The 24,619-nt window shown below is 36.9% G+C and overlaps 1 protein-coding gene and 2 pseudogenes across 2 annotated transcripts; all 3 read right to left on the bottom strand.

Annotated features, from left to right (window-relative positions):
- Positions 1 to 3,816: 3,816 nt before the first annotated feature.
- LOC140508739 (olfactory receptor 51V1-like) lies at positions 3,817 to 4,752 on the bottom strand (annotated as a pseudogene).
- Positions 4,753 to 7,757: 3,005 nt separating this feature from the next.
- LOC140508738 (olfactory receptor 51V1-like) lies at positions 7,758 to 8,700 on the bottom strand (annotated as a pseudogene).
- A 13,280-nt stretch (positions 8,701 to 21,980) lies between these two features.
- Positions 21,981 to 24,118, bottom strand: LOC140508737 (olfactory receptor 51V1-like). Of its 2 annotated transcripts, XM_072616618.1 has the most exons (2): positions 24,090 to 24,118; positions 21,981 to 22,896 (listed from the first exon to the last, which is right to left on the bottom strand). In XM_072616618.1, exons 1-2 carry the CDS (start codon positions 24,116 to 24,118, stop codon positions 21,981 to 21,983), a joined length of 945 nt encoding a protein of 314 aa, XP_072472719.1. The 2 variants fall into 2 exon arrangements, with proteins under 2 accessions (XP_072472719.1, XP_072472718.1); XM_072616617.1 differs by lacking the exon at positions 24,090 to 24,118 and having other exon boundaries at positions 21,981 to 22,925.
- Between the last annotated feature and the right edge of the window lie 501 nt (positions 24,119 to 24,619).

The following is a 24,619-nucleotide window of genomic DNA, read 5'->3' as shown; positions in this document are numbered from 1 at the left end:
GTGGAATCTTCCCTTAGTTCCTTCATAAAATAAATATAGTAACTCACAGTTCTGTAGCACTTTGAAGTTCACAATGACTGTTTCTATTATAATTTGATGCATTAAGTAATACTAAAAGATTGCCACATTTTAAATGTAAAGAAATTGAGGCTCAGAGAAATGAAGTTGACTGGTGCAGTCATAAGTCTCTTAGTTATAAGAGTAAAGATGTGAAATGGTATTATCAAAGTAAAACTAATTATGCCAAACTACATTTCTAGTGTATGCATCACCCCCAGATTCCTTAAGCATGTTCTTTATACCACTTTTTTTAAAAAAAAGGAAATACATTGTAGAAAGATTTCCACATATAGTAAGATAAATGAGGTCTACTATACTCAGTCTGTCATCTGACTCATTCCCATATTTAAGATTATGATCCCTAAGGTCTAATAAAATCCAGGGTATGTTTTTTTTATTTTCTTTCGAATGAAGAAGAGTGATTGTGCAATGAAACCAGTCTTAATTGTTATGCTCAATATGTTTGGCTGATGCAATCTCTATTTGGACCTTGGAATAATGAACCAAGGTGGCAGTATCTACAAAATACTTACCAAGAAACAAATATAACCAACTAACACACCTAAACACATGCCTTCATACACAAAGTCTTGACTGATAAACAGAACCAGAAAGTAGATCTTTTGAAGAAGATCTATGGAAAAACATGATAGTTATGAGTCAATAACAAAGTCAAAATCTATACTAGTTTTTAGAAAATATTTTAATAAGTTCTACAGACAAAGGAAGAGCCAGGAAAAATATGCATAGTTGAGATTTCCCTCAGTCTTTGTTGATTTTACATTATATAGAGTTTGAGCAAGGGTGTAAAGAGAATAAACTGAGCATATAACACACTGTGTTTACAGTTAAGAAATATTCAATAAAACTTAGGCTAAGCAAACACACAAACTCAGGGTGAGGTCCCAATACAAAGCCTGGACCCTTGTATGGTCTCAGGGGTCAGCAGGACCTACATACACTACACTGAGTTAAGCGACTTCTTATACAAAGTAAGAATCAAACAATTTAATAAATAATAAAGTTCTCTCCCACAACAAATGGCTTGGCATTCTTCAATGAATAGAGTATTGGTTTAGAGTCAGAACACCTAGGTTTGAATCATACTACTTACTAACAAATGAATTTTTAATCGTCACCTACCATTCCAAACCATCAAGGGTTAATATTTGCATGTGAAAGGCTGGACTAAATGATCCCATTCAGTTCCATAGCCTTTAGTCCTGTTCTATACACCACTGAAGGCTGTGCCTATTATCGTGAAATCCTAGATCCTTTTAACTACTGAAGTATTGACATTCTCAAAATATGGCAAGGAAGGGATTGGGAACCAGGCTACATGAGCATGAGTTGGGTGAATTAGAGGTGTTTCCTTAGCTGATAGCTGTCTTCAGTTACAAGAAGAGCTGACATTTAAAAGGAAAATAATATTTTTTTTTTCTATTTGATCAATGGAGAATAGGAGAAATGGGAATATGGGTATACTTTGTTTTCCATACAAGAAACATTGTCCAAGAATAAGGTCTTAAAAAAACCTGGATGACCAGCCAGAATAGTCATGAATTCTTAGACTTTAAGCTTTTAAAAATGAAGGGTAGATTGTAGTTTTGTTCTTTATCACTGATGCCCAACCTTTCATTACCCCATTTGTAGTTTTCTTGGCAAATATAATGGAGTGTTTTAATATTTCCTTCTGCATCTAATTACACAGATAAGGAAACAGAAGCAAATGGGATTAAGTAACTGGCCCAGAGTCACTCAGCTACGAAGTTTCTGAGGCCAGATTGAAACTCAGAAAGATGAACCTTCTTGACTTCGAATCCACTTAGCCATCTACCTACACAGAGAGTTAATTATCTGATCCCATTCAAATTGGAATGGATAAACTGAGTTCTCTTTCTACACTGGGATTATATGATTCTGTCACTCTTTCCAGTACAACTTAAAACTCTGTCCAAGAGATACAGGTCACTAACACCTTTATCACATGCACTACTGACTGAAGCTAATATCAAATTTGATAAGTTCCTAATCTTTGTTTACTTCATTTCACCCCCATCAAATACTCACTCACATCCCCAAAAAGACTACATCTCTTTTGGCTCCTCTATATCACTTTTTTCTCCCACATTTTCATCATCTTTATTCTCTCATTTCAGAGTCATATTCTTCACACTTTCTTTATGATAATCATTTATTTTTTCTTCCTTCTCATTCCCTAGTCTGCCATTGACAAAAGGAAAAATAAGACAAAAAAAGAAAGTGAAAACAGTAGGTGAGTTTCCCATATTGGTCTTGTTGAAAAAATGTATCCTTTCAAACTTTCACTGCAGATGATCTCTTGGCCTTAACACATCTATCCCAGCACTGTTTTGTCCTTATAATGGTAATATTTTCTAAAACACATTTGCATACGTAGGTCATCACCTTCAGTGTGATACATTTGAAACACATGCTGTATCTTAACAAGTACTTCTGTCAGAGAGAGAAATGTTAAGTAGGTTGTCTTTCATGGGAGACATAAAAGAGGAGGAATGGAATTTGTTGTTGATAAGATAAAAACCAATTTAGCAGACAGAAAATACAAAGACTTGATTGATTAAAACCTTTTTTACTATGTATTGTTATAGGAAATTTAAATGGATACAGTGAAATGTAGCCCTTTCGACTAGGGCAGAAGGAGAAAAGCCCTAGGAATTAGATATGGAAGGCTCCAAGAGAAGGCAATATTGTGCCAGGTTTTGAAGGAGGGATGTGAGGTGACTTGGTATAATGGAGGAAACAAAGGGATATTTTGCTCCTTTATACCAAACCCATGAGAGGAAGGAAACCCTAGCTGAAAATGAGTTAATTGTCAAGAATAGATCCTTATGTATTCTATGTACAATTTCTTTTTATCATGTGAGAATCTGCCCTATTCCATATATAACAAGCAAAATCAAGACTTGTTTACATTTGAGAGTGCTGTCCCATGGAATTTCCTTGTGTATCTGGTGGACAACTTAGACTCAGAACTAGACAAATGTGCTAGCATGACTTCACTGAGTCCTGGAGGGTTGAATGTCTCAGAGAGCTCTCAACACAGAGGATGGTGAAGATATTCTAGCACTGACAGGGTATCATCGCCTTTATGGCAATGGTAAAGTTGTAAAACTACTAATATCTAATAAGACAAGTGAATGAACTAGTAGGGACTTAGAGGATTTACATTTCTTTGGTTCTTTACTGGAGTAGCCATTTCAAGAACTTGTGGTACTTCGATATTCAATCATACTCAGCAAATTTTTTTGGACAGTATGCTGCTCTGCCCTTGACCACATTAAGTTGTCTCTTTTATCCCCTTTTTTTAGGTTATTGGTAAGGGTGATCTGGCATTCATGCAACAGTTTTGAAAACCGGAGACTATTCTAAAAACAGTTCCGCAATCTTTCATGCTTGTGGTCACTTTATTTCAGTGACCCACTCAAAATCTGATTCTGCTTGCACATTTTCCCCAAGTATTAACTCAGTATCACTGTATGTATGTCTATAGTTACTCTCCGATGAGAGACTTGCTAATTTAATGATCCTGTTGGAGAAGATTCTGTCTGGTCATTTAGCATTCAAATTGTCCCATAGACAATGAAGATGGAAAGTCTAAACAATCAAAACAATTACTTTACTACTATTACTACCAGGATATATTATTTTTAATATCATATATATATATACACACACATATACTTTTATGTATATGTGTATGTTTGCTACAGTGACTCAGTACCTTTGCCATGAGAAGAACCTCTGTATCCTACTTCAAATCTGCTGAGTCTTGACACTGTAGATAACTGGGTTCATCAAGGGTGGAAAGAGAATATAAGTATTACCCATAAGGACATGTACTATAGGGGAGAGATGCTTGCCAAAACGGTGTACCATAGTTAGGTTAATGATGGGGATGTAAAAAACTAGGACAGCACAGATGTGAGAGACACAAGTCTGGAAAGATTTGAGTCTTTCATCCCAAGATGCAATAGCCAAGACAGATGTCAGAATTAGGACATAAGAGACAAGGATAAGGACAGAGTCTAGCATTAGGGTACAAATCACGAGCCCCAGTGCGTAGAAGCTGTTGAAGTGGATGTCAGAACAGGCCAAATGGAGGAGGTCCCCGTGTAGACAAAAGGAGTGAGAGAGAATATGGGGCCGACAGTAACTGAACAACTTAAAGCGGATGATGCGAGTGACAAAGAGGAAGCTCCTAATAATAATGGCTACTCCAATCTTGATTATCCTGGCATCAGTCAAGATAGAGCAGTAGTGCAATGGGTAGCAGATTGCAATGTAATGGTCAAAGGACATGGCAAGGAGTACAGAAGATTCCATAAAGGACAGACTATGAATGAAGTAAGATTGTCCAATACAGGCATCCAAACTGATGTCATTTTTGAACCCCCACAAGATCTACAACACTGTCTGAGCAGTGGACAGCCCTATGCATAGGTTGGTGAGGGCCAGCATAGCTAGGAAATAGAACATAGGCTCATGCAGACTCTGTTCAGTCCTGATTACATGGAGTATCATGCAATTCCCAAGAACTATGGCATAGATGGAGAAGGGGATGGCAATTCACACATATGACTGTTCCAGACCAGGAAAACATGTGAGGAGGAAGGTGGAGGTGCTAAAATTGTGCCCAGGTTGAGTGGACATGAGTGTAGAATGCCTTTTTTAAGATGAAGGAAAATCTTCGTTCCCTTAATTTAAAAGAACTTTTTGCACGCAATTTTGTAAAAGCATGAACAATTCTTCCTAAAAGATTTCTTGATGACATAATTAAGCAACTGTATGAGAAAAAAGTATTTCCCATGAGAAAGAGGAGATACTACCAGCTGACAGATGCAGGGTATTGTTGATTTGGATGGTGTGAAGAATTCGATGATATCTAGCTTCACATTTTCTTTCTGAGAATCAGACAAAATGTGAAAAATAAAATATCTGAGTTAGAAGAGCTGTTAAAAGAAGTCCTGCTATCAGTGATGATTTTGCCCAGATGCTGAATAGGGGAAGGAGGCAGAAAGTGAGCTAGAAAGATGGAATTAAGCTTCAAGGAGCATGTGTTTTTTCTCTCCAGGTTATCTGTGCTATGTGGTAACAACCAAGATGTCAGTCTCAGATGATGCCCCTTTCAATCTATGAGTGGTTTTTTTTTCCTACCCCAAGATCTCTCTCCTTTCACCTGTGCTCCCAAGTATCACACTGGTTAACTCATCCAATATGCTCCTACCCTCTGTAGTTTTCAATATCAGAATCTACAGGATCTTTTCCTTATTGCTCTTCATGGTCAGGATGGCAGGAGGGGAGCATTTATGTAGGATCTCATTAACCCCAGGGCTCCAGCAAAAGTGCCTCTCTCCTGGGATAAATATCTCTTGGTTTTTGAAGCTAAAAGGATTTCTAGCCTCTGTCCTAGGTCCCAGGCCATTCATTTAGGCATTCAATATGAGAAGGGAAAGAGCAATGACTGTGATGTCAGAGGACCTGGGTTCAAAACAATTAGTATCTGTCTGTTCTTGGTCTCTTGGCCTCTGTGATCTTTAGTTCTTTCATGTGTAAAATAAGGGTGTTTAACTAAATGAATGACCTCTTAGATCTCTTCCTACTCTATAATTATAATGCCACCATCACTGAAATCTTTCATTTGTCTACTAAGTAACTGTGGAGGAGGAGCAGCTAGGTGGTGCAGTGGATAGAGCACCAGTGCAGGAGTCAGGAGGACCTGAGTTCAAATCTCACCTCAGACACTTGATATTCACCAGCTGTGTGACCTTGGGCAAGTCACTTAACCCCAATTGCCTCATCCTGGATCATCTCCTGTCATCCTGATAAATATATCTGGTCACTGGATTTAGATGGCTCTCAAGGAGAAGTGAGGCTGGTGACTGCACAGCCCTCCCTCACTCAAAACAAAATCAAGTGCAAGTCATGTCATAATTTCTCTGATGGCATGGTCTTCTTCGGCTACGAAGGACAAACGCACAATTATGGAGGAATAACATGGGAGGAAAGGCATAGTTGTATTAGGGTTTCAAAAAGCCTTTCAATATTTATGTGAAAAATACTGAGAAAAATGAGATCATTTTCTACAAAGACTAAGAACATTTGTGGTTTTTTCCTTCTTACCCCCTACTCTGCCATTGATAAATAGAAACAAGAAAAAAAAAAAAGTTGGGCAAAGCAATTTCCCATATTGGCCTTGCTGAAAAAATGTGTCATTTCACACTTTCACTACAGATGTTCACTTGGCCTTAACACATCTATCTCAGTATTGACTTGGTCCTTACAATGGTAATATTTTCTAAAACATATTAGATAATCTCCTTCAGTGTAATGCACATGAAAACTAATGCTGTGTTTTAACAGGTACATCCCTCAGAGAGATAAACATTAAGTAGGCTGCCTATCATGAAAAACATTAAAGAAAGGGAAAGAATGGAATTTGTTGTTGATAAATCACTTTAATAGACAGAAAATACAAATACTCAATGGATTAAGAGCTTTTCACTGCATATTGAAATACCAAATTTAAATGGATATATGAAAATCTAATCCTATCTACTGGGGTAGAAGGAGAAAAGGCCAAGGAGTAAGATTTGGAAGGTTCCAATGGAGGTCAATATTGTGCCAGGTTTTCAAGGAGGGGTGTGATGTGACATTGTATAATGGAGAAAACAAAGGGACATTTTGTTCCCTTATAGGCATGTCTCCACCCTGTGAAAGGAAGAAAACCCTAGCTGATAATGAGAGCTGTCAAGAATAGATCCCTATGTATGCTATGCATTGTTTCTTTTTATCATATGAGGTCCTGCCATATTCTTCATAAATAAAAGCAAAATCAGGATTTCTTTATGTTTAAGAGCTCTATCCCATGGAATTCCCCTGTGTATCTAGCGAGGACCTTAGACTAAGAAATAAAGAAATTGGCTAGTATGACTTCGATGATCCCTAAAGGGTTGAGTGTCTCACAGATGTCTCAACACAGAGGATGATGAAGATATTCTAGCTCTGACAGGGTGACATTACCCTTATGGTTTATGACTATAGTAAAGTTGCAAAACAAGTAATATCTAATAAGACTAGTGAATGAACTACTAGGGTCATAGATGATTTACATTTCTTTGCTTCTCTACTGGTGTGCTCATTTCAAGAATCTATTTTGCTTTGATATTCAATTATATGAGGTAAATTTTTGTGGAGTGTATGGTACTATGCCCTTGACCATATCAAGTTGCCGTTATTATCCCCCTTTCTAAAGTTTATTCATAAGGGTCATTTGACATTCACGCAATAATTCTGAAAATTGGAGTCGGTAGTCCATAACCAATTCTGCAGTCATTCATGCATTTGGTCACTTTATTTCAGTGACCCTCACAAAATCTGATGCTACTATTGCACATTTTCCAGAATCTTAACTCAGCATCATTGTATGTATGTCTATAGTCACTCTCTGATGAGAGACTTGCAAATTTAATGATCCTGTTGGAGTAGATTCTGTCTGGTCATTTAATATTCAAATTGCCCTATAGACAATGTTAATAGAAAAGCTAATGATCAAAACAATGATTTTGCTGCTATTACTACTAGCATAAAATATTTTAGAAATTGTACAAATATATGTATGTATATATGTATGTATCTTCATGCAACATTGGAGTGACTCAGTACCTTTGCCATGAGAAGAACCTCTGTATCTTACTTCGGATCTGCTGGGTCTTGACACTGTAGATAACTGGGTTCATCAAGGGAGGAAAAATAATATAAACATTACCCATAAGGACATGCACTATAGGGGAGAGGTGCTTGCCAAAACAGTGTACCATAGTTAGGCTAATGATGGGGATGTAAAAGACTAGCACAGCACAGATGTGAGAGACACAAGTCTGGAAAGATTTGAGTCTTTCATCCCAAGATGCAATAGCCAAAACAGATTTCAGAATTAGGACATAAGAGACAAGGATAAGGACAGAGTCTAGCATTAGGGTACAAATCACGAGCCCCAGTCCATAGAAATTGTTGAAGCGAATGTCAGAGCAGGTCAAGCGGAGCAGGTCCTGGTGTAGGCAGAAAGAGTGAGACAGAACATGGGGCCGGCAGTATGTGAAGAACTTAAGACGAATGATGACAGGAGTCATTAAGAGGAAACTCCTAATAAGAATGGCTATTCCAATCTTAATTATCCTAGCATCAGTCAAGATAGAGGAGTAGTGCAGTGGGTTGCAGATTGCAATGTAACGGTCAAAGGACATGGCAAGGAGAACAGAAGATTCCATAAAGGACAGACCATGAATGAAGAAAGACTGCCCAATACAGACATTCAAACTGATGTCACTGCTGAGCCCCCACAGGATCCCCAAGACTGTGTGCACAGTGGACAGCCCCATGCACAGATCAGTGAGGGCCAGCATGGGTAGGAAATAGAACATGGGCTCATGCAGACTGCTCAGTCCTGATCACATGGAGTATCAGGCAATTGCCAAGGAAAACCATGGCATAGATGGAGGAAAAGGGGATGGCAATCCACATATAGGACTGTTCCAGACCAGGAAAGCCTGTGAGCAGGAAGGTGGAGGTGCTGAAGTTGTGCCCAGGTTGAGTAGACATGAGTGTAGAATGCCCTTTTTAAGTAAGATGAAGGAAAATCTTCATTCCCCTAATATAAAAGAACTTCTTGCATGCAATTTTATAAAAGCATGAACAATTCTTCCTGAAAGATTTCTCAATGACAAAATTAAGCAATTAAAACAGAAAATAATATCTCCCAGGAGAAAGAGATGATACTACCAGCTGACTGATCCAGGGTACTGTTGATTTTGATCCTGTCAAGAATGCAATGATATCTAGCCTCAAATTTTCTTTCTGGGAATCAGACAGAATGTGAAAAATAAAAAGTCTCAGCTGGAAGAGCTGTTAAGAGAAGTCCTGGTAGCATTGATGATTTTGCTCAGATGCTGGATAGGGGCAGGGGGCAGAAAGTCAGCTAGAAAGATGGAATTTAGCTTCAGGAAACATGTCCTTATTGACTCCAGTGTATTTGAAATATGTGGTAACAACTTAAAAGTCAATCTCAGACTAGGCCGCTTTCCACCTATGAGTCATTCATTTTCCTACCCCAGGATCTCTCTTTTTATCTGTGTTCCCTAGTATCACACTGGTTAACTCACCCAATACACTCCTACTCTCTGCAATTTCCAATGTCAGAGACTGCAAGTTCTTTTCCTTATTTCTCTTCATGGTCAGGAAGGCAGGAGGGGAAGATTTATGTAGGATCTCATTAACCCCTGGCCTCCAGCAGAAGTGCCTCTCTCCTGGGATAAATATCTCATCTCTTGGTTTTTGAAGCTAAAGGGATGATGCAACTCCCTAGCCTCTGACCTAGGTCCCAGTCCATTCATTTAGGCATTCAGTATGAGAAGGGAAAGAGCAATGACTGTGATGTCAGAGGACCTGGGTTCAAAACACTTAGTATCTGTGTGTTCTTGGCCTCTTGGCCTCTGTGATCCTCAGTTCCCTCATGTGTAAAATAAGGGTGTTGAACCAAATGAATGGCCTCTGAGATCTCTTCCCACTCTTTAATTATAATGCCACCATCACTGAAATCTCTTATTTGCTTATTAGATAATTGTGAAGGAATAACATGGGAGGCAAGGTACATAGTTTGTTAGGGTTTCAAAAATCCTTTCAGTGCTTATGTGAAAAATACTGAGAAAAATGAGATCATTTTCTGCAAAGACTAAGAATGAATGAGCCAATTTGATACCAGGTATTATATGCACTCCGAATTTGTCTTTAGAATTACGTTCTATGTGTCTTAGAAAAGTTGATTTTCATATTTGAAATTACACTTTTGCTCACTTAAAGATACAGAAACATTTTGAAACTGATGTCATTTTCTTTTATATGTGTATATGTGAGTGTATGCTTGTATCTCTCACTTACCTCATTGATTGGATATCAGAAATATATTCTACCTTTGGACTGAAGGTTGGTAATGACATTGGTCAGATATTTTTATTTCATTTTGTTGTAATGGTAATTGTATGACTATTCACCTAAATCTACTTATATTTTTCAGCATGTTTTCATAAAGCCTTCCTCTCTGAATTTTTTATATTCTTCATTTCTTACACTGCAGTTATAATCTATTACATTCATCCTGTTTATTCATCCATCAAGTGATACCTACCTATTTTATTTTCATGTTTTTGCTACCTCCACAAAGTTCTGTTGTAAATATTTTGAGACCTATGGAACTTATTCCCTCTGTCTTTGTCTGTCTTGGGGTAGGACCAGTATTGGTATTAGTTCATTAAGCATGTTTAGTGATGTCTTTTTTCCAACATAGTTGTTATTCTAATGCATTTTTGAGAATGGTGGGCTCATTTTTAGGCATTTAAATATACATACATATATATTTGGTTAATTTAAAATATACATATACTCTATATATACTTTATGTATGTAGTCTATATATTGAATAATTTAGAATATATGTGTTTTAGAATATACAAATATTCTGAAGCCCTTCCAAAATTTCTGATTTTTGCCTGTGCCAATTTGATGGGTTTCAGGTAAAAACTGCAGTTGTTTCAATTTACATTTTTTTGTTCCAGTTTGTATTTGTTTTATTTTTAATTTGTGGAATGAAACAACCATTTCCATAAGTGAATAAAATAAAAAAAAATGCATGATTATATAGGAAACTATAAATTTACTGTGCCTGAACTGCTATTCCTTTCAAATACACAACAAAATGTTCATGTACATTTCTTTTTTTTCTTTTTTTCTTCCCTCCCTTTCCTGTTTTAGAGATGGCTGTCATTGGATACAAATGCGTATGTGTGGGGTGTATGTATGTACATATGTATGTATATATATATGTATGTGTGTGTATGTGTATACATATATATGCAAAATTATTCTATACATACTTCTATTTATCATTTCATTGTCTTGGTGCAGATAGTATCTTTGTCCTTTATAGTCAATTTGGATATTTATAATAGACAAAATAACTTATCCACTCAAAGTTGTTCTAAAATGTATTCTTGTTAAGGTATATAATGTTCTCTAGGTTCTGCTCAATTCACTCATCATTATTTCAGATAAATCTTTTCCAGGTTTTTTTTTTTCTAAAATCATTGAGATCATCATTTCTTAAAGCACAATCTTATTCCATCAGAACCATAGACCTTCTGGCACTGGCTGAGAAATGGATGAGTGGATTCAGAAAATAGAACTGATATACAATTTACAGGAGCAAATAACCATAATGACCTTGTGTGTGAGAAGTGTAAGAATTTAAGAATTTGCATTTTCATAAGTGCTTTTGTATAATATTTCCTACTGTTGATAATTTGTATTTCTTCCTTGACAAATAGACAATTCATATCCTTCGACCATTTGTCTTTGGAAATGGTCCTTATTCTTACATATTCACATGAATGCCATATACAAATGAATAGCCAACCATCACTAAATATACTTGATTGGAAGATTTTTTTCTCATGAGATAATTTTTCTTCTTTTTCTATCTACTTTCATTTTATGTATGTAAAAAACATTTTCAAATTATTCAACTGAAATTGTTTTTATTTTAATAGTTACTTCTCTCCCTAATTTAAGAAGTCTTCCCTATCCACAGCTGTGAAAACTACTTACATTAATTCCCCTCCTTAAAGTAAAACAAAAGAAAGCAGTGTTACCATTATATTGAAGATGCATATCTATTTGGAGATTATTTTGTTATATGCCATGTAAAATGTTGATCTAAATCTACTTTTTGTCAAATTTCTAGGTTTTCATTAGTAATAATATTAAAATAACAATTTTATTATTATAACTAATATTTTTATGGTGCTTACTATGTACCAAGGCCTCTGCTATGTGTTTTTTTTTTCAATTATTATCTCATCTGATCCTTACCACTCTAGGAGGTAGGTGATATTATCCCCATTTTACAGATGAGGGAATTGATGCAAAACGAAGTAAAGTGATTTACTCAGGGTCACATAATTAGAAAATATCTGAGAATATTGGAACTCAGATCTTCCTGAATCCAGGCCCAGCACTCCTAGTATCTTTTGATATTTCAAGTATGTTAAACAATTGTTTGTTGAGTATCTGCTGTGAGTTCTTCATTTTACAGATTAAGAAATTGAAGACCAGAGTGCTTGTGACTTGCCCCAGAATCAGCCAGTGAGTTAGAGGCAGTCAGAAATAACACCTACTAACTTTCAAATTCAAGTTCTTTCTAATAGTAAAAGGTGTTACTGAGAATTTTAAAGGGCTGTTCTTAAGCTTTGAGAGTTTCTCTTGATCATTGGCAAATTCATTTATGCATTACCCATTAATTCAAAGGATATTGCAGTGTCAAGTAGGTGTGCACCATCATATTCTGTCTCTGTCACTCCTGTGCTCATCACTGCCCTGCACCATCCCCTCCATTCCTCTCCAATCCCAACAGCTGGGAATCAGCTCCTGGAAGTATCCCAATGAGTTTTGCCTTTGCTCTAAAAGGGACCCAAAGTAGAAGGAGAAATGTCATACGTCTCTGCTGACTCCTCTTCCTACTGCCCCTTTCCAGGGCCTCTGAGGAGCAGGAAAAAAAAAATTAATAATTCAAGTTTGGCCCTTATCTTCTCATTCCAGTACGATATAACCATGTCCCTAAATTGTAGCAGTTTTTCCTGAATTCTATACAATACTAACCACAAGATTTCATTGTGCATTCATCATTGTCTCATTCCCATGAAGTATTATTTTTTTCTAATTTATTTCTTAAGACATTTAACTCTAGGCAGCAACAATATTTGTTTTTCAATAGTTGTTATCTTCACCAAAAAGAGTGCTCATGTAAAACATAGTTACTGTTATCTCAAAGACAGGAGAATATAAACAAAAATTTTTATACAGTACTACATCCAATGATAATTAGATACAAAGGAACAGTCAAATGTCATGAAGTTGACAAATTGACATTTAATTGACATATCTTACCTGGTCAGTGTTATTGCCTTAACCCTTATTTCCTGTGAAGAGCATTTTCAAGCTAAGATGTTCAGGGAGATGCACGATTAAAGTCTTTCCAGTGCACACGTATTCTTGCTAACATTGATATTTCCCAAACATCAGATTAAGTTCTTCTAAGATGCTTCTATTTGGGCTTCCAAGCTCTCTGAATGGGAGAAGGGAAGGGAGCACACATTTATCTAGTATTTACTATATTCCAGGCATTGCGGCAATCATATTACAAACATTATCTCATTGATTCTCAAAAATCCTGTGTAATTATTATCATTACTTTACAGTTGAGGAAACTGAGGCAGACAGAGTTTAAATCACTTCTTCAGGATCACAGAGCTTGTCTATTGAGGTCAGTTGAACTCAGGTCTTCCTGACTATAAGCCTAGTGCTCTGTTCTCTGAGCTGTACAGTTCCTTTATCTTTATGATTTGGAGAATCAGAAGATAGTTCTAATTTGACAAAGCCACATTGTGAACAGCTCAGTCTTTTTTCAAGAAAAACTATGGCAGAAAAAACTATTGGATTCTCCTACAGATCTGCTAGGTATTAACACTACGGATGATGTGGTTCATTGGGGTAAGAAGAGGATGTACCATGAGGACATGTACCTGAAAGGACCAAACCAACTCAATTTTGTGTCATCACTGACATTTTGTCTAGCTGCTTGAGTTAAACTTTAGTTTCCTGAGTTAACGCTTAATATTCTTGCAAATCATGTCATTTCAGTGAAATCATTTATCACAGTACTATTAACTGTCTTGTATGATGCAGGTGGACACAACAAATCACAATCTCCAACCTCTGGAAAATCCTTAAATAGAAAAAAATAGCAAATATGTTTTTATTGTAAAATTTTTTTTGTGAAATTTAATTCAAGTTTCTCAGCCTACTGATGGGCTTTGAATCAGATTTCTTTGCAAATTGCATGCCTTTGCTAATAAGCCCAGACTTTGCTTTATCATACATGCTATTTTACCTGATACAGTTTTGATGGTGCTAGTGAGATCAAGGGGAGACCCTGACCCTGGTGGGATCTTTCCAAGAAATTCCCTAAGAGTGCCCTTGTGGATTTTTCTCTAATAATTCTTTGTGCAAAGTTGCCCTAGAGGTCAGAGTTCCCTTTGATCTCAAAGTTTCTGAGCTAAGGTAAACCCAAACTAGGGACTGTAGGGAAACCACATAAGCTCCTCATTTGTTAGACTGTGTCCTTCCAAGAGGATAGCTAGGCCTCCAATTTACTGATAAAATTGTGGTCTTCCTCCTTATATACTAATGGCATCCGCTAGTAGGATTCTGAGAGGGATTCTTTTGGAAGAATTTTAATTGCATAAAACCAGGGCAAGTTCCAGTTGCAATAGAAATGACTAAGAAACACATCAATAGATTATGTGAAATTTGATCTACAACTCCTAGAAATTCAGTTGATAAATTGCTGGAATCCAGTTTGACACCTTTTATTATTTTGTAAAACAAAAACTTTGAGATTACTTTTAGAAAATGGTGCATACTAATCTTTCAGTGGGAAATTAAAAAAAAAAGAAAGAAAGAAAGAAATCTAGAAAGCAAATGCATTCTCTGTGTCTGCCTTGCTGTATTGTTTTGTCTTGTACCCAGGCTTCCTTCTGAGGTCTGCTCAGGCAAAGTACAAAGAGAGAAAATGTTTTTATTTTGCCCTTTAGAAGAAGTCTCTCTCTCTCTCTCTCTCTCTCTCTCTCTCTCTCTCTCTCTCTCTCTCTCTCTCTCTCTCTCTCTCTCTCTCTCTCCCCTTCCCTCCCTCCCTCTCTTGCCTAGAGTTGTCAGACAGCAAATATCATATTGCCTATTCCTCAGTCATTTATGAAGCTACATTTATTCTTGGATAGATTATTATTTTCAGTGTGGACTAGCCGTTAAGGAATCAGTGTATTAACCTTCTCTCCTTACATTAAACAACACATCTTTCAATCTCCAGGGAAAGAGTGACAAAAATCTAAGTAATGTGACTTTTACTAAATTATTTGCTCTTATTTTTCCTTAAAAAATTTCATGAGAATTTTCCTTAAAAAATTCTTTCCTAGAGAAAGGACAGGAGCAGAACACCAGAAAAGTATAAAACATTCAACTATATGACCAAGGCCATTCTGCCAGTCATGAAGACTTGCAAAAAATTATGGCAAAATTTGATTACATGGGGAAGTTCATCATTATTATATGTCAGTTTCATGATGGCACACTTCCCTGGCTTCTGGATAATGAGTAATGCTTTTTGCTTTCCCAGTCACAATGGGGTGAAGCAAGACTGTGCGCTTGTTCCCACACTTTTAGTCTGATGTTCTCAACAATGTTCTCAGATACTTTCAACAAGGACAAGAACATCATCAAGGTCATCTCCTTCACTGATGGTAAATTATTTAACTGGAAAGGGCTATAAGCCAAGACTAAAGCAAAAGAAGAGTTGATGTGTGACTTTGATTTTGCAGTTAACGCAGCCCTCTGAGGCTGAAATGGAACAAAGTATGGATAGACTCTCTTATGTTTTTGTTAATTTTGGCCTAACAACACCAGGAAAACATAGGTTCTCTGCCAGCCCACTCCACAACATCTATATGTGCAGCCATCTGGCATAGCAAATGGAGAAACATTCAGTGCTCTGGATAAGTTCACATGGCAGTATACTTTCCAAGAATATCCACATAGACGATAAGCATGACACATGCATTCCTAGAACCAGCTCACAGTTTGAGAGTCTCAGAAGGAAAGAGTGAGAGACAAGTATTAGACTGCCCACCAAACTGAAGGTTTACAGAGCTGTTGTGCTCACCTCATTGTTATATGCCTATAAAACTTGGACAGTATACTAGCAACATGCTAGGAAACTGAATCTCTTCCATTTGAATTGTCTCAAAAAGATTCTGAAGATCACCTGGCAGGATAAGGTATCAGACAGTGAGGTACTTTCTGGAGAGAAACAGTCAAACATTCAAACTCTACTACAAAGAGTAGGGCCTGGCCATATTGTTTGGAGGCCAAACACACATTTGCCTATAGGACTATTTTATGGTGAATTCATAAAAGGCAAACACTCATATGGAGGTCAGAAGGAGTGATATAAGGACACTCTCAATGTCTCTCTGAAGAACTTTGGAATCAATTGCATGACATGGGAGATGCTGGAAAAGGACTGAGCAGCATGGCATGCCTGTATCAAATAAGGTGCTATGTTTTATGAGCAAAGCAGAATTGTACTAGTTCAAAAGAAACATGAGATGTATAAATTTATACATATTCAAGTGTTCTTGGGGCCTATATTTGCCTGACCTGTGGTAGAGTCTTCTGGCCTCATATTGGTCAAATTAGACACAGTTGGACACACTGTACCTCGAATCCAATACTGTGATGTAATTTTGGTCCTTTTTGAGAATGAAGGACAACAATCAACCAACTAATCAGATTGGCTAGTATGACAGAAAAGAAAAATTATAAATGTTGGAGGGGATGTGGGAAAATAGGGATACTAATTCACTAGTGCTAGAGTCGTGAACTAATAATTAATCCAAAGATTCTTGAAAGTAATTTGGAACTATCCCCAAAAGGCAATCAGAATGCATATCCAGTAACACCACTACTAAATCTGTTACCCAAAGAGATCCAAAGGAAATGAGGAAAAGGAGTATTTGTACAAAAAATATTTATAGCAGCTATATTTGTGCTGGCCAAGAACTGGAAATCAAGGGGATGTCCATCAGTTGGGGAATGGCTGAACAAGTTGTGGTATATGAATGTAATAGAATACTATTGTGCCATAAGAAATGATGAACAGGAAGACTTTAGAGAGGCCTGGAAGGATTTGTATATACTGATGCTGAGTGAAAGAACAGAATCAGGAGAACTTTGTGCACAGCAACAACCATAGTGCGTGAGGAATTTTTCTGGTATACTTAGCCCTTCACACCAGTGCAAGGAACTAAAAAATTCCCAGTCATCTCTTGAGGCAAAATGCCTTCCACATCCAGAGAATGAACTATGGAATAGGATCACAGAATGAAGCAGATCTTTTTTGCTTGTGTTATGTTTTGTTTTGTTTCTATGATTTCTCCCATTCACTTTAATTCTTCTGTACAACATGACTAAGGTGAAAATATATTAAATATGAATGTATGTGTAGAACCTATATAAGATTCCATGCCATCTCTGCCATTTTGTGGGTTCTACATCTCTGAAATTTGTTTAAAGTCATTTTGTAAATGTATTTGGAGGGGTTTGGAGGAGACCTCAAGCAAGTCCCTGCTTTCACTCTGCCATATTGGAAGCACACTAAGGTTTCTTTACTCGTATTTCTGTATTTTTGTGCTAATTTTATGTATGTGTTTATTTTTCCCTTCAAATAGTGAGTGCATTGCTGGGATAGAATGACCTACCTTTATATGTAGATTGTGACATATTTGTTACCATTGTGTTGACCTTGTATGACTAGCTGTCCATACCCTCCTACTTATATAGATATTGGTGGCTCCCAAGATGTCTGATTTCCCTACTCTGGCTCATTTTATAAATGAGGAAAATGAAGCAAACAGATTTTAAGTGACTTAACTAGGGTTACACAACTAGTAAGTGTCTGAGGCCAGATTTGAAATCAGAAAGATGAATCTTCTTAAATACAGGCCAGACACTCAAATCTACTGTAGAACCTAATTGATCCAAGTTCCCTTATGAGACAAAAACCCCAGATTACAAACTAAATTGCTGTCATCACATCTTTTCCATTCCAGGGATTTATACCCTGTCCCATTGGGAGATACAAAGCATCACCACGGGAGACAAAAAAAGCCGAACAGAAAGGTACAGAAACATAATGTAATTTTTCCCTTGGTTCCTCCATAAAATAAATATAGTAATTTGCAGTTTTGTAGCATTTTAAAGTTCACAAAGCACATTTCCATTAAAATTTTATGAAGTAAATAGTACTAGAAATATTATCACTATTTTAAATATAGAGAAAGTGAGGCTCAGAGAAATAAAGTTGACTGGTACAGTCATAAGTCTAGTAAGTATAAGAGATAAGATATGAAATGGTCAAAGAAAAGTGGCAGTGGCAGCTTTTGGAGTCCTCTACCCACAGACAATGGAGAGACCCAGAGTCTGATCAGAGGGGAATTGCAGGGATCTCTTTGGTGAAGTGAGGCAGAATTCTCTTGCTTTGCCCATGTTGGTGTCCACATCATCGTGAAATTCCTTAATTATGGTCTGTATACCACTTTTTTTAAAGAAGAAAAAAAATACATTGTAGAAAAATGTCCACACGTAGTAGGATAGATGAGATCAACCATATTGACTTGGAAGTCACTCTTCAACCTGTCATTTCACTCTTTTCTCGATTTAATATTATAATCCCCAATGTCTAGTATAACCTAAGGTGTGGTTATTTATTTTCTTTCTAATGAATCAGGGGGATTGTCCAATGAAATTGGTGTTAATAGTCATGCTCAGCATATTTGGCTGATGCATTCTCTGTGTGACCCTTGGAATAATGTCCCAAGTTGGTAGTGTATACAAAATACTTACCACCAAATAGATGTAACCTATTAAAATACCTAAACAAACACCTCCACATACAATGGCTTGACTTATATGAAGAACTAGAAAGTAGATCTTTTGAAGAAGAACGTGGCCATTATGAGTCAATAGAAAAGCAAAATCTATATAGGTGTATAGAAAGTATTTTATTAAGTTCTGCAGACAGGGAAAGAGCCAGGAAAAATATGAATAGCTGAGGTTCTCCTCAGCCTTTGTTGGTTTTACATTATATAGAGTTCAAACAACAGTGCAAAGAAAATAAGTGGAATGGACTACACACAGGGAGGTTTTTTTTAATATACATATAGATAATACATGTAAGTAGCCTGATGTATGTGTGTGTGTCTATATCTACCTATCTATACATTTAATAAATATTCAATAAAACTTGATCAGGGCAAAGAAACAAGCATGGAGTGAGGTCCCAAATCAAAGCCTGGGTGGGTTCCAAATAGCAAATCCTAGGTCTATTTCAGGGTCTCTGGGATCAGCAGGATCTACACATACTACACATCCTCGGTTAAATAGTATTTTCTCATATAAAACAAGAATCAAATAAATTTAAAAAAATAATAAAGTTTTCTCCCACAACAAATTGCTTGATATGGTTTAATGAAGAATATTGGTTTAGAGTCAAATACCTAGATTTGAATGCTAGTTCTGCCATTTACATTTTTAATCAAGTCACCTCCCATTTTGAAGCATCATAATTAACATCTGCATATGAAAGGTTGGACTAGATGAACTCATTCAGTTCCACAGCCTTTAATCCTGTACTACATACCAGTGAAGGTTGTGCCTATTATGGTGAAATTATAGATGCTTTTAATTAATGAAGTATTGTCATTGTGGAGCATAAGGCAAAGATGGAACTGGGAACCAGGCTACATTGAGCATCAGTTGGGAGAATTACAGATATTTGCCTAGCTGATAGCTGCCTTCAGATACAGGAAGAGCTGACACAAGGAAAACAATAACTTTTATATTGGAACAAGGTGTAGTAGAAGAAATGGGAATATGGGTATACTTTGCTTTCAATACAAGAAACATATTGCAAAGAATAAGATCTTAAAATTCAGGATGATCAGTCAGAATAGTCATGAATTCTCATTCATTAAGGGTTTCCAAACAGGGTAGATTGTTGTTCAGTTCTTTTTCAGTGATGTCCAACCTTTCAGAAAGACTCCTTTTGTGGTTTTCTTGGCAAATGTTATGGAGTGTTTTGCCATTTCTGTCTCCAGGTAATTTAACAGATGAGGAAACTGAGGCAAATGGGATTAAATGACTGGCCCAGGATCACTCAACTATGAAGTGTCATGCCACTCAGAAAGAAGAGCATTCTTGATTACAAATCCACTTAGTCACCTAGATACCTAGAGAGTAGATTACCCGATCTATACTGGGATTATACGATACTGTCATTCTTTCCAGTACAACTTAATACTCTGTCCAAGAGAGACATGTGACTAACACCTTTAATACTTGCACTGCTGGCTGAGACTAAGGTCAAGTCCAGTAAGTTCCTAATCTTTGTTTACTTCATTATACCCCCATCAACTGCTCACTCATCTCCCCAAAAACACTCCTTTGTCTCAATCTCTTTTGGATTCTCTATATTACCTCTTTCTCTCTCCCACATGTTTCATCATTTCTATTTTCTCCTTTCAGAGTCATATCCTTTCTCACACTTTTTTCTTGATAATCAAATATTTGTGTTTTTTTCCTTCTCACCCCCAACTCTGCCATTGGTAAATAGAAAACTAAGACAAAAAAATAGTTGAGAAAAGTAATTACCCATGCTGGCCTTGTTGAAAAAATGTGTCATTTCACTACAGATGCTCTCTTGGCCTTAACACATCTATCCCAGCACTGTTTTGTCCTTACAATGATAATATTTTCTAAAACACATTTGCATAAGTAGGTAATCACCTTCAGAGTAATACACATGAAATAAATGCTGTGTTTTAACACGTGCTTCTATCAGAGACAGAAACATTAAGTAGGTCGTCTTTCATGGGAGACATAAAAGAGAAGGAATAGAATTTGTTGTTGATAAAAGTTATAATCACTTTAGTAGACAGAAAATACAAATGTTCAATGGATTAAGAGCTTTTTACTGGGTATTGTAGTAGCAGATTTAAATGGATGCATGGAAATCTAATCCTGTCCACTGGGGTAGAAGGAGAAAAGACCAAGGTGTTAGATTTGGAAGTCTCCAATAAAGGTCAGTCAACATTTTGCCAGGTTTTGAAGGAGGGTTGTGATATGATTTGGTATAATGGAGGAAACAAAGGGACACTTTGTTCTCTTGTAGGCATGTGCCCACCCCATGAGAGGAAGAAAACCCTAGCTGATAATAAGAGTTTACTGTCAAGAATAGATTCCTATGTATGCTATGCACAGTTTCTTTTTATCGTATGAGACCCTGCTATACACTTCAAATAAATAAAAGCAAAATCAGGATTTCTTTACATTTAAGAGCTCTATCCCATGGAATTCCCCTGTGTATCTGGAGGGGATATTACACTAAGAAATAGAGAAATGGGCTAGTTTGACTTCACTGATCCCTAAAGGATTGAATGTCTCAGAGACCTCTCAGCACAGAGGATGGTGAGGATATTCTAGCTCTGACAAGGTGATATTGCCCTTATGGCTGATGATTATGGTAAAGTAAAAAAAACCTAATGTCTAATAACACTAGTGAATGAACTAGTAGGGCCATAGATTATTTACATTTCTTTGGTTCTCTACTGGAGTACCCATTTCAAGAACCTTTTGTACTTTGATATTCAATTATATTAAGCAAATTTTTGTGGAGTTTATGCTGCTATGCCCTTGACCACATCAAGTAGTCACTATTATCCCCTTTTCTTTAAAGATTTTTCCGAAGGGTCATTTGGCATTCATGCAACAACTCTAAAAACTGCAGTCTGTAGTCTAAAAACAATTTTGCAGTCATTCATGCATTTGGTCACTTTATTTCAGTGACCCACACAAAATCTGATTCTACTGTTGCATATTTTCCCAGAGTATTAATTCTGCATCATTGCATGTATGTCTGCAATGACTCTGATGAGAGACTTGCTAATTTAATGATCCTGTTGGAGTAGATTCTGTCTTGTCATTTAGTATTCAACTAGTCCCATAGACAATGCTGATAGAAAGGCTAAATGATCAAAACAATGACTTTACTGCTATTACTGCTAGTATAAAATATTTAGAAAATTATACACATGTATGTATGTATGTATGTATGTATGTATGTATGTATGTATGTATGTATCTTCGTGCAACACTGGAGTCACTCAGTACCTTTGCCATGAGAAGAACCTCTGTATCTTACTTCGGATCTGTTGGGTCTTGACACTGTAGATAACTGGGTTCATCAAGGGAGGAAAGAGAATATAAATATTACCCATGAGGACATGCACTATAGGAGAGAGATGCTTGCCAAAACGGTGTACCATAGTTAGGCTAATGATGGGGATGTAAAAGACTAGCACAGCACAAATGTGGGAGACACACGTCTGGAAAGATTTGAGCCTTTCTTCCCGAGATGCAATAGCCAAGACAGATTTCAGAATTAGAACATAAGAGACAAGGATAAGGACAGAGTCTAGCATTAGAGTACAAATCACGAGCCCCAGTGCATAGAAACTGTTGAAGCGGATGTCAGAACAGGTCAGGCGGAGCAGGTCCTGGTGTAGACAGAAGGAGTGAGAGAGAACATGGGGTCGGCAATAATGAAAGAACTTAAGGCGGATGATGACAGGAGTGATAAAAAGGAAACTCCTAATAATAATGACTGCTCCAATCTTAATTATCCTGGCATTGGTTAAGATAGAGGAGTAGCGCAGTGGGTTGCAGATTGCAATGTAACGGTCAAAGGACATGGCAAGGAGAACAGAAGATTCCATAAAGGACAGACCATGAATGAAGAAAGACTGCCCAATACAGACATTCAAACTGATGTCACTGCTGAGCCCCCACAGGATCCCCAAGACTGTGTGCACAGTGGACAGACCCATGCACAGATCAGTGAGGGCCAGCATGGCTAGGAAATAGAACATGGGCTCATGTAGACTCTGTTCAGTCCTGATCACATGGAGTATCAGGCAATTCCCAAGAAGAACCATGGCATAGATGGAGGAGAAGGGGATGGCAATCCACACATATGACTGTTCCAGGCCAGGAAAGCCTGTGAGCAGGAAGGTGGAGGTGCTGAAGTTGTGCCCAGGTTGAGTAGACATGAGTGTAAAATGTCCTTCTTAAGTGAGATCAAGGAAAATCTTCATTCCCCTAATTTAAAAGAATCTTTTGAATGCAATTTTATAAGAGCACAAAAAACTCTACCTGAAAGATTTCTTGATGACATAATTAAGCAATTATATGAGAAAAAAAATTCCCAGGAGAAAGAGGTGATCCCACCCGCTGACTGATCCAGGGTATTGTTTGTTTTGATGCAGTCAAGAATACAGTGATGTCTAGCCTCAAATTTTCTTTCTGGGAATCAGACAGAATGTGAAAAATAAAAGGTCTCAACTAGAAGAGCTGTTAAGAAAAGTACTGGTATCAGTGATGATTTTGCTGAGATGATGAATAGGAGTAGGGGGCAGGGTGGCAGCTAGAAAGATGGAATTCAGCTTCAGGAAACATGTCCTTATTATCTCCAGTGTATCTGAAATATGTGGTAACAGCTTAGATGTCAGTCTCAGTCGAGGCTGCTTTCCACCTATGAGTCATTTCTGTCACTACCCCAGGATCTCTCTTTTCCTCTGTGCTCCCCAGTATCACACTGATTAACTCACCCAATATGCTCCTACTCTCTGTTTTTTCCAGTATCAGAGGCTGGAGGTTCTTTTCTTTATTCTTCTTCATGGTCTGGATGGCAGCAAGAGAGGATTTATGTAGGATCTCATTAACCCCTGGGTTCCAGCAGAAGTGCCTCTCTCCTGGGATAAATATCTCATCTCTTGGTTTTTGAAGCTAAAAGGATGATGCAGCTCCCTAGCCTCTGACCTAGGTCCCAGTCCATTCATTTAGGCATTCAGTATGAGAAAGAGAAATGACTGTGATGTCAGAGGACCTTGGTAAAAACACTCAGTATCTGTGTGTTCTAGGCCTCTTGGCTTCTGTGATCCTCAGTTCCCTCATGGGTAAAATAAGGGTGTTGAACTAAATGAATGGCCTCTGTGATCCCTTCCCACTCTATTAACTATAATGCTACCATCACTGAAATCTTTCATTTGTTTACTAGGTAATCATGGTAGGATAACATGAGAGGTAAGGCATAGTTAGGTTAGGGTTTCAAAAAGTCTTTAAATGTTTATGTGAAAAATACTGAGAAAAATGAGATCATTTACTGCAAAGACTAAGAATGAATGAACTAATTTGATACCAGGTATAACATACACTCCAAATTTGTCTTTAGAAATATATCCATATGTCTTAAAAAAGTTGATTTTCATATTTGAAATTACACTTTTGCTTAATTAAAAAAACAGAAACATTTTTAAACTCATGTCATTTCCCTTTGTATGTGTATATATATGAATATATGCTTTATCTGTCACTTACCTCATTGATTGAATGTTAGAGGTATATTCTACCTTTGGACTTAAGATTGTTAATGATATTGGTCAGCATTTGGTATTTTTATTTCGTTATGTTATAATGGCAATTGCATGATTATTCACTGAAATCTACTTATATTTTTCTGCATGTTTTCATAAAGTCTTCCTAAATTTCTCTGAATTCTTTACATTCTTCATTTCTTATACTGCAGTCATAATCTAGTACATTCATCAGTCCATTTATTTATTCATCAAGTGATGTTCACCTATTTTATTTTCATGTTTTTCTACCTCCACAAAGTTCTGTTATAAATATTCTACGACCTATGGGATCTATCTGTCTTTCTTTGTCTTTCTTGGGGTAGGACCAA

The sequence above is a fragment of the Notamacropus eugenii genome, chromosome 5 (genome assembly GCF_028372415.1).
Source record: "Notamacropus eugenii isolate mMacEug1 chromosome 5, mMacEug1.pri_v2, whole genome shotgun sequence".
Taxonomy (NCBI): Eukaryota; Metazoa; Chordata; class Mammalia; order Diprotodontia; family Macropodidae; genus Notamacropus; species Notamacropus eugenii.
This window is presented reverse-complemented; position numbering and strand designations above follow the sequence as displayed.

Coding starts and splice junctions, on each gene's coding strand:
- LOC140508737 (XM_072616618.1), bottom strand. CDS start 24,118: ATGGATATATTTCTAAAGACAAATTTGGA. Junction 22,897..24,089: donor TTTCTAAAGACAAATTTGGA/GTGTATGTTATA, acceptor GCACAACTTCAG/CACCTCCACCTTCCTGCTCA.